The sequence below is a fragment of the Leucopleurus acutus genome (assembly GCF_964270905.1).
Source record: "Leucopleurus acutus genome assembly, chromosome: 14".
NCBI lineage: Eukaryota > Metazoa > Chordata > Mammalia > Artiodactyla > Delphinidae > Leucopleurus > Leucopleurus acutus.
Window position 1 is genome coordinate 11,417,692 of NC_139156.1, and position 11,142 is coordinate 11,428,833.

The following is an 11,142-nucleotide window of genomic DNA, read 5'->3' on the forward strand; positions in this document are numbered from 1 at the left end:
TCATGTCTTATTATTAATGTCAGCAAAACTAATTTGGTTAGGTGATTAAAATCAAGTTACTGAAAAATTATTCCCTTGTTTTTGTAGGTGTTCATAATGTGACTGCCCTGAGCAACCTAATAACTTGGCAGAAGGTGGATTATGACTTCAGCTACCACCAGATGGAATTCCCCTGCAATATTAATGTTTTTATTACTTCGGAGGGGAGATCACTCCTGCCGGTAATGAAGGGTCATTTTTAAATGGACGGAGGTTATATTGGAAGGATATCTATATTTTTGCTTTGTTTCTTGGTACTGCTTATTATTAATAAGTTAAACTTGTTTCAGAGTTGTGGCTGCCGATTATTAATGAGGGAACTGCTTATTTTGTTCTCTGGGATGAAAACTTTGTATCTGTAAAGAAAATCACAAGACAAGCAAAGAAAACTCTTGGCAGCAGAAAACTCCCACATGTAGGGAGAGAAAGTAGAAACTGTCTGTAAATTGCCTGATTAACATCCAGACCTTTGTTCTTGCTGCCTCTGTTCCATTGTTTTCTGCCAATCCTACGTGAGAAATATTTTAGAGTTCCTTTTAAAATGTTCCTAATCACCTGGTAATTATTTCTATGCTTTATCGTGAAATGCTCTGGTGAATCATCAGTGACTAATGAAGAGAGCTTTTACGTCTGAGTCATTAATGATGAGAAGTATGCCCAGTTGTTGAAAAGGCGTACAGTTGCTCTGTATAATGATGTTCACCCTTGATATATGAGGAACTGCCTGTGAATGAGAATGAAATGGCCCAGTGGTAAATTTCTGTGGGAAAGTGTGATTTGCTATATGTGGTTTCTAGAAATGCAGTCCAGTAAGAAATAGAGTACATGTTCCATGATTAAGGAAACATCTAAAACATTTTAATTAGCTGCTTTTTAGAGATTCACTATCTTTTTATATGTTTACTGATACCATTGAGGAAACATAAGTAACCAAGAAAAGGCTAACTTCTGTAATTATTGCTGAGTTACAGTGCATACAAATTAATATTAAAAAATGACCTCCCCCTAATAATGAATTGTATTTAATTCCCTTAGGGGCTGATAGAGATAATGCATCCCCCTGAAATTCTAGGTTGATTTAGGAACTTGGAAAATGATGTGCACTGTTTCTCATTTTAGGCAGACTGCCAGATCCACTTACAGCCACAGCTAATTCCACCAAATATGGAGGAGTACATGAACAGCCTTCTCTCTGCGGTGCTGCCTTCCGTGCTGAATAAATTCCGCATTTATCTGACCCTTTTGAGGTTCCTGGATTATAGCATATCTGATGAAATAACCAAGGTGTGTTTGGGTTAAAACAAAGGATTTCCCTGTGTTGAATTGGATATTTAATCAATTTACATTTACTGTAATTACTGGTAAGGTAATCTTGCTATTTGTTTTCTGTGTCATATGTCTTTTTTGTTCCTCTATTCCTCCATTATTGTCTTCTTGTGTTTGAAATAGATATTTCTAGTGTACAATTTTAATTTCCATGTCTTTTCTTTTATGACATATTTTTTTTCTTTAGTAGTTGCCCTGGGAGCTACACTAACATCTTAACTATGATAATCTGGGATTAATTTAGGATTGTGCCAGTTTAAGCACAATAGTATGCAAAAACTTTGCTCCTTTATACTTCCATTCCTTCTCCCGCTCCTTTGTGCTTCATTATCATTCACATCTTTATACACTGATACGTCTGTCAACACATTTGTAATTATTGCTTTATGCAGTTGTCTTTAAAGACATTTATACTACCTTTTATATTTACCTGTGTAGTTACCTTTACCAGTGATCTTCACGTGGATCCGAGTTACTTTCACTTGAGCCTGGAGAACTCTCTTTCGTATTTCTCAGTATTTTTTATGGGGGAGCTCTGCTTGTGACACATTCTCAGTTTTTGCTTACCTGGGAATGTCTTAATTTCTCCTTAATTTTTGGAGACTAATATTGCTGGATGTAGAATTCTTGGTTCATTGGCTTGTTCTTTCAGCACTTTTAAGTCCTCCAACTGCCTAGTGGATTTTCTGAGGAGAAGTCAGTTTCCAGTGAGGGTTCTTTGTACACAATGAGTCATTTTTCTCTTGTCCTTTCAAGATTCTCTCTTTGGCTTTTGACAGTTTAGCTGTAATGTGTCTACATATGGATCTCTTTGAGTTTATCCTACTTGCAATTTATTGAGCTTCTTGGATGTGCAGATTAATGCACATTTGGGGGGAGTTTTCAAGACATTTGGTAAGTTTTTGACCATTATTTATTTAAGTTTTTTTCTGCCCCTTTCTCCTCTGTGGCACTCCCATGTATGTATGTGGTACATTTGATGGTGTCCCACAGGTCTTTGAGGCTCTGTTCAGTTTTCCTCATTCTTTTTGCTTTCTGTTCCACAGACCAGATAATTTTGGTCAGCCTGTCTACAGATTTGCTGAATCTTTCTTCTGCCTTTCAAGCGAATTTTTAATTTAAGTTGTATTTTTCAACTTCAGAATTTCTGTTTGCTTTTTAAATAATTCCTATCGCTTTACTGGTATTTTCTATTTGGTGAGACATCATTCTCATACTTAAAGTTCTTTATTCATGGTTTCCTTTAGTTCTTTGAATATATTTAAAATAGCTAATTTAAAGTCTTTGTGTAGTAATTCCAATATTTAAGTTTCCTCAAGGACTTCTTATTTTCCAATGAAGGGGGCTACACATTCTTGTCTCTTTGTATTTCTCCTACTTTTTGTATTGAAAACCAGCTTTTTTATAGATGATTTATTTTTTTAATCTAGTTATTTATCTTTGGCTGCGTTGGGTCTTTATTGCTGCGTGCAGGCTTTTCTCTAGTTGAGGCGAGTGGGGGCTACTCTTCGTTGTGGTGCACAAGCTTCTCATTGGGTGGGTTCTCTTGTTGCAGAGCACGGGCTCTAGGCGCGCGGGCTTCAGTAGTTGTGGCTCGCGGGCTCTAGAACACAGGCTCAGTAGTTGTGGCGCACAGGCTTAGTTGCTCCGCGGCATGGGGGATCTTCCCGGACCAGGGCTCGAACCCATGTTCCCTGCATTGGCAGGCGGATTCTTAACCACTGCGCCACCAGGGAAGCCCAAACCACGTGTTGTAAATAATGTAATTTGGCAACTCTGCTCTGGCAGATTCTGCCCCTTCCCCGCCTGCCCCCCCAGGGTTTTGTTGTTGTTGCTCTTTGTTATTTAGTGACTTTTCTGAACTGATTTTTAAAAGTCTGTATTCTTAGTTGTATGTGGGCACTGAAGTCTTGGCTCGGTTAGCTCAGTGGGCAGTGATTGGATAGAAATTTAATTTCCTTAGATGCCTGGAAGCAGTCTCCCAGTCTAAGCTAAGGGACTCTGTATCCATGTTGGAGCAATCCTTTAACACTCAGCCATGCAGTTTACAGCTGCCCCCTAGCCTTTGCCTTCTACTTGCACAGAGCCTCAAGGTTGTTCAGTGGTGAGAGCTTATGGCCTGCCTACTCAGGCTCAGATCTTCTGAGCATGTGCCCAGCCCTGGGCATGCATGCGACCTTCTAAATTCCTGGTGGTTGGGGATAGATATACACACCCACACACACATATTTGTGTGTGTGGGTGTGTATATGTATATGTGTATAAAAGAATATATATGTGTGTGTGTATATGTATATATACATATATATGCATATGTGTGTATATGTATATATACATATATATGTGTATTCCTCCCCCTCCAGATCCCCTTAAGGATATCTCATTCCCCAGATTTTCTCTTTTTTTTTCTTTTTCGTTTGGTTGTTGTTTTTTTCCCCACAGTGACTTTTGAATTTTTTTTTTTTTATACAGCACGTTCTTTGTTTTTTGTTTTTTTTTTGTGTGTGTGTTACGCGGGCCTCTCACTGTTGTGGCCTCTCCCGTTGCGGAGCACAGGCTCTGGCTGCGCAGGCTCAGCGGCCATGGCTCACAGGCCCAGCCGCTCCGCGGCATGTGGGATCCTCCCGGACCAGGGCATGAACCCGTGTCCCCTGCATCGGCAGGCCGACTCTCAACCACTGTGCCACCAGGGAAGCCCTATATAGCAGGTTCTTATTAGTTATCCATTTTATATATATTAGTATATATATGTCAATCCCAATCTCCCAGTTCATCACACCACAACCCCACCACTTTCCCCCCTTGGTGTCCATACGTCTGTTCTCTACTTCTGTGTCTCAATTTCTGCCCTGCAAACCGGTTCATCTGTACCATTTTCTAGGTTCCACATACATGCGTTAATGTACAGTATTTGTTTTTCTCTTTCTGACTTACTTCACTCTGTATGACAGTCTCTAGATGCATCCACGTCTCTACAGATGCCCCAATTTATTTCCTTTTTATGGCTGAGTAATATTCCATTGTATATATGTACCACATCTTTATCCATTCGTCTGTGGATTGGCATTTAGGTTGCTTCCATGTCCTGGCTATTGTAAATAGTGCTGCAGTCAACACTGGGGTGCATTTGTCTTTTTGAATTATGGTTTTCTCTGGGTATATGCCCAGTCGTGGGATTGCTGGGTCATATGGTAATTCTATTTTTAGTTTTTTAAGGAACCTCCATACTGTTCTCCATATTGGCTGTATCAGTTTGCATTCCCACCAACAGTGCAAGAGGGTTCCCTATTTTACACACCCTCTCCAGCATTTTTCTTTGTAGATTTTCTGATGATGCCCATTCTGACTGGTGTGAGGTGATACCTCATTGTAGTTTTGATTTGCATTTCCCTAATAATTAGTGATGTTGAGCAGCTTTTTATGTGCTTCTTGGCCATCTGTATGTCTTCTTTGGAGAAATGTCTGTTTAGGTCGTCTGCCCATTTCTGGATTGGGTGGTTTGTTTTTTTTAATATTGAGCTGCATGAGCTGTTTATGTATTTTGGAGATTAATCCATTGTCTGTTGATTTGTTTGCAAATATTTTCTCCCATTCTGAGGGTTGTCTTTTCGTCTTGTTTGTAGTTTCCTTTGCTGTGCAAAAGCTTTTAAGTTTCATTAGGTCCCATTTGTTTATTTTTGTTTTTACTTCCATTACTCTAGGAGGTGGATGAGAAAAGATCTTGCTGTGATTTATGTCAAAGAGTGTTCTTCCTATGTTTTCCTCTAAGAGTTTTATGGTGTCCAGTCTTAGATTTAGGTCTTTAATCCATTTTGAGTTTATTTTTGTGTATGGTATTAGGGAGTGTTCTAATTTCATTCTTATACATGTAGCTGTCCAGTTTTCCCAGCACCACTTATTGAAGAGACTGTCTTTTCTCCATTGTATCTCCTTGCCTCCTTTATCATAGATTAGTTGACCATAGGTATGTGGGTTTGTCTCTGGGCTTTCTATCCTGTTCCATTGATCTATGTTTCTATTTTTGTGCCAGTACTGTATTGTCTTGATTACTGTAGCTTTGTAGTATAGTCTGAAGTCAGGGAGTCTGATTCCTCCAGCTCTGTTTTTTTTCCCTCAAGACTGCTTTGGCTATTCGGGGTCTTTTGTGTCTCCATGTGTCTCCAATCTTTTAAGATTTTTTTCTCTAGTTCTGTAAAAAATGTCATTGGTAATTTGATAGGGATTGCACTGAATCTGTAGATGGCTTTGGGTACTATAGTCATCTTCACAACATTGATTCTTCCAATCCAAGAACATGGTATATCTCTCCATCTGTTGGTAGCATCTTTAATTTCTTTCAGCAGTGTTTTGTAGTTTTCTGCATACAGGTCTTTTGTCTCTGTAGGTAGGTTAATTCCTAGGTATTTTATTCTTTTTGTTGCAGTGGTAAATGGGAGTGTTTCCTTAATTTCTCTTTCAGATTTTTCATCATTAGTGTATAGGAATGCAAGAGATTTCTGTGCATTAATTTTGTGTCCTGCAACTTTACTAAATTCACTGATTAGCTCTAGTAGTTTTCTGCTGGCATCTTTAAGATTATGTATAGTATCATGTCATCTGCAAACAGTGACACTTTTACTTCTTCTTTATCAATTTGTATTTCTTTTATTTCTTTTTCTTCTCTGATTGCCGCGGCTAGGACTTCCAAAACTATGTTGAATGATAGTGGTGAGAGTGGACATCCTTGTCTTGTTTCTGATCTTAGAGGAAATGCTTTCCGTTTTTCACCATTGAGAATGATGTTTGCTGTGGGTTTGTCATATATGGCCTTTATTATATTGAGGTAGGGTCCCTCTATGCCCTATAATGCGAATGTTTTTGCATTTAATGTTGTCCCAGAAGTCTCTTAGGCGGTCTTCATTTCTTTTCATTCTTTTTTCTTTATTCTATTCCGCAGCAGTGATTTCCGCCATTCTGTCTTCCAGGTCACTTATCCGTTCTTCTGCCTCAGTTATTCTGCTATTGATTCCTTCTAGTGTGTTTTTCATTTCAGTTATCGTATTGTTCATCTCTGCTTGTTTGTTAACTCTTCTAGGTCTTTGTTAAACACTTCTTGCATCTTCTCGATCTTTCCTCCATTTTTTTTTGAGGTCCTCGATCATCTTTACTGTCATTATTCTGAATTCTTTTTCTGCAGCATTGCCTGTCTCCGCTTCATTTAGTTGTTTTTCTGGGGTTTTATCTTTTTCCTTCATCTGGTACGTAGCCCTCTGCCTTTTCATCTTGTGTATCTTTCTGTGAATGTGGTTTTTGTTCCCAGGCTGCAGGATTGTAGTTCTTCTTGCTTCTGTCTGCCCTCTGGTGGATGAGGCTGTTGAAGAGGCTTGTGCAAGTTTCCTGATGGGAGGGACTGGTGGTGGGTAGAGCTGGCTGTTGCTCTGGTGGGCAGAGCTCAGTAAAAGTTTAATCTGCTTGTCTGTTGATGGGTGGGGCTGGGTTCCCTCCCTTTTGGTTGTTTGGCCTGAAGCGACCCAGCACTGGAGCCTACCTGGGCTCTTTGGTGGCGCTAATGGCAGACTCTGGGAGGGCTCACACCAAGGAGTACTTCGCAGAACTTCTGCTGCCAGTGTCCTTGTCCTCACGGTGAGCCACAGCCACCCCCCGCCTCTGCACAGGACCCTCCAACACTAGCAGGTAGGTCTGGTTCAGTCTCCCCTGGGGTCACTGCTCCTTACCCCTGGGTCCTGATGCACACACTACTTTGTGTGTTCCCCCCCAGAGTGGAGTCTGTTTTTCCCAGTCCTGTCGAAGTCCTGCAATCAAACCCCTCTAGACTTCAAAGTCTGATTCTCTGGGAATTCCTCCTCCCATTCCCGAACCCCCAGGTTGGGAAGCCTGACATGGGGCTCAGAACCTTCACTCCAGTGGGTGGACTTCTGTGGTATAATTGTTCTCCAGTTTGTGAGTCACCCACCCAGTGGTTACAGGATTTGATTTTATTGTGATTGCACCCCTCCTGCCGTCTCACTGTGGCTTCTCCTTTGTCTTTGGATGTGGGGTATCTTTTTTGGTGAGTGCCAGTGTCTTCCTGTCGATGATTGTTCAGCAGTTAGTTGTGATTCAGGTGTTCTCGCAAGAGGGAGTGAGCACATGTCCATCTACTCCGCCGTCTGAACCAATCTCTCTCATTCCCTAGATTTTCTTTTTAATGGTTTTGGTTAGCCTGCTGTTTGCCCCAGCTGTTACCCAGTGTCTGGGATGGCTAACATGATCAGTAGTTGCTTCTGATTGCTTTTGATAAACTCTCTGGGGGAATAGGCTACTCACAGTGGGCAAGTGCCAAGTCAGGTTAAATAAAGACAGGCTTGCAAATGGATTCTTCCTGGGAACTACCAGACAGTCAAATAATAACAGTTCTCTGGGAATGGTGCTTTGACAGCTCCAGCCCCACAGCCCTCTCCAGTGGTTGCCAGGCTGGCTGTTTTCAGGGCTGCTTGGAGGTGGGTAGAGGAATAGGGCAAATTTAAATGCCTCAAAGCTCACTGTTCTTCCTATCTTTCTTGAAAAAATGCTCCCCGAATTGTTTCAAGCATCTGGTTAATGTGTAGAGTTTTGAAGAAGCTGATTTTGATCATTTTTGCCTGTGTTCTTGTTCCCTTTAATGGTGGTGAGGATCTTCAGAGGTCCTTACTTGGCAGTTTTTGCTGACGTCTCTCTTCCCTGTGTTTAAAGGCATCATGTTTGCTATGCACGTTGCTGGCTTTTATCTGTTTGCCTGGTGTTCTCAAATGAATCTTGAGTTTTGTTACTTTGTTTAGAGTACTTTCCTCAGTGGTATAACTTATGTGTAAAGTTTGGTTTTCAGTCCTTTCACCCATATTATTACCTCATTTGTCTAAGATGCAGGGTGACTTCCTCATTTTCACATCAGGCAAGGCACCATGTTACCTTCCTTTTCCCTACAAAATGCAAATGTCGTTTCCTCATAAGGAATAATTTTAAAGTTCATTTACTGTTTGATAAAGGCAGTTGAAGATGATTTTGTGGAGATGCGCAAGAACGATCCTCAGAGCATCACTGCCGATGATCTCCACCAGTTGCTCATTGTAGCTCGGTGAGTGTACATTGTCCACGATTGCCTTTTCATTCAGCTGTAGATAAATCTGCTTACTTAGGGTAACTGAGGCAGACTTAGAAAAATGGAAATGAACTTCTTCCTTCTAAAAATCCCTTGTGGAATGACTCATTGAGAGGGAATCAGTGGCCAGGGATCACCTCAGTGGACCAGGCATGCTCCCTGTTCTCCACACTTAAAAGAGGGAATCACCCTCCAAATATGACAAAGTGCTCCTTTGTAGAAGTCTAACTTGGTTGTTGAGTTCTGTAGTTACCAGATGGTCTTGTCTCCCACAACAGTATTAAAAAAAACTTACAAACCAGTAGGTCTTAAAAAAAAAATAGTCATTATTCTAGGTCTAGACTTAAATTTGTTTCTGTATTTCAAACCAGGTTTCTGTCTCTCAGTGCTGGTCAGACAACACTGTCAAGAGAACGATGGCTAAGAGCAAAGCAGCTAGAGTCTTTAAGAAGAACCAGGCTTCAACAGCAGAAATGTGTGAATGGAAATGAACTTTGAAGGTACTGACATCTATGAAAGAGTAATGGGCGAATTGTAGCCACATTATTGTAAAATTCAAATATCATTTATACCACACTGTTTTGTAGATAATTTGTATCAAAAGAAAAAACCAATGTCTTTTTCCTGAAATCACACCTGGTAACATCTAAAGTTTATATAATATTCAGTAAGGGCTTTTTCCTTACTGATTTTACGGAGCTTTTGAAGTTTGTTTTATAATTATATAAATTAGTAATGTACAAAATTGTATTTGATATTAAAAGTTTAATATTGATAATGTTGCTGATTATATACCATTTCCTTAGTTTCCATAGCTTCAGCTAAGTCATAGGCCAGACTCTGTTGAAATGCTAACATCAACATCATTTGAAGAAAATGGTTGCAATTCCAAAGTCAGAGGAATTGTTCACTTCAGATTTTTATGTCTTTCCAGTGAACAGTGGGTGTGAATGTGTACAGTGGTCCAAGTTTGGGGAATGGAGCATACTTGCCATAATTCACATGATCATGTGAAATTCTATAATATTATCTCCCAGACATCTAACCACAGCTTTTTTCCATTTAACAGTTGTTAACAACATGCAAAACAAGTCTTTAAATGGCAGTGGTTCCCAGACGTTTTGGGTTTCATGGACCAGTAATACTTCTAAAAATTGTGGGGATTGACAGAGTTGCCAATTTATTTTGCCAAGTAATCTGAAAGAAGTCACTGTATTATCACCCTTTTTTTTTCTTCATAAAAGGACAATCAAGAGATAGTCCTTTAAATGGAATAAATGTAGCTTTTTGAAAAAACACTACATTGTCCTTATTTTTCTCATTTCACTCCAGTGCATTTGGGAACCACTGTTTTATGGACTTGCTTAAGGGAATGCTGTCTGCCCTGTGAAGTTGTTTTGCCCAAATAGGAAGAGGACAAAATTTATTTAACTTTTTAAAAAATGCCTTCTTTAGAAAAAAATGGTTAATTCTTTTCCTTAATAAATGTCATTTAGTTGCTGTGATTACATTGGATTTTGCACTTTTTATATAAATTTATCAATTAGTTCCAGATGTATTAGATGAACTAATATTATCTGCTAGTCCAGGAATGCCCTGATAAAACTGTATGTAGGTAGGTTTTCCCCAGACAAATTACAGTTTTAATACAAATTTTCAAAGGAATAAAAATATTATCCATAGCTAGAAAGCGAATTGATACAGTATAGTAGTATAAGTGGCATCAAGAATCTTTGAAAAGGTTAGAACACTACTTTTAAGCTATCACTGGTTATATATAAAGATTAGTTTCTCTTAGTAACTTACTTAGTCGGAAACATTAGAAATCAGTTAAATGATTACTTAAATTCTGCACCCCCCTGGCCCCGAAGGCCTAAAGTGACATTGCTAACCAAGAAAACAGGGTCAGCCTTGAAAATGGAGGAGTTTATTATGCCTCATGAACTGAAGTGAAAATTACTAGTTGTTTAACTTTTCCTAAACTCAAATCTATTTTTATAAACTAATGTAAATAATCTGTTTATATTTAGAATTCTAACTGGTTTTCATTTTTATAACTGGTAGACTAGACCTTCCTTAAACTTTTAGAAATAAAACAAAGGCTCAACTGGATTTGTGGGAATAAAATTCAACAGAGTAGATGAGTTACTGTGTGTTTATTGTGCCAGTGTGAATTGTAATTTACCAAAGAGAAGTACATAATTTGCTTGGTCTTACAGAGAAGTTCCCCTGAAAGGAAAACCCTTTCAAATAAATAAAACTTCCTATATTACTAGTACTTTGGGCTGTTTTTCATGAATTATGAGACTCACCCCATGTGATCTTCTGTGTGGAAAACCATTACCAGACGTAAACTTCAGTATGAGAGGTGGTGCAGCACGGCGTCCTCCCTCTGAAGTCCCATTCAGGTAAGAGATTAGTACTCTGGGCTTCAGAAATCCTTTTCTCCTTGGACAGTGAAGTTTGTTGTTCTAATGAAATGTTAATCCTATTTGAAGCACCGGGAAACTGAACAGACATCTATATATTATCACCTTGATTGAGATTAAATTTTAGTTTTAATTTTAGTTTTAAAATTAATTTTAATTAACTTAATTTTAATTCCTTAATTTTAGTTTTCAAAAATCTCTTTGGAACTAATTTCTTTGGAGCTTAAAAAC

The 11,142-nt window shown here is 39.1% G+C and overlaps 1 protein-coding gene across 2 annotated transcripts in view; it reads left to right on the top strand.

The window, feature by feature from the left end:
* The window catches only part of MCMBP (minichromosome maintenance complex binding protein), a 67,710-nt gene extending 56,938 nt beyond the window's left edge, over positions 1-10,772 (top strand). For both annotated transcript variants that reach the window (XM_082854756.1, XM_082854757.1), the window contains exons 13-16: positions 88-221; positions 1,159-1,323; positions 8,370-8,458; positions 8,854-10,772. In XM_082854756.1, coding sequence (XP_082710882.1) covers positions 88-221; positions 1,159-1,323; positions 8,370-8,458; positions 8,854-8,980 — 515 coding nt within the window. In that variant the 3' untranslated portion in view covers positions 8,981-10,772. The remainder of the gene's footprint in view (positions 1-87; positions 222-1,158; positions 1,324-8,369; positions 8,459-8,853) is intronic.
* Positions 10,773-11,142: the final 370 nt, after the last annotated feature.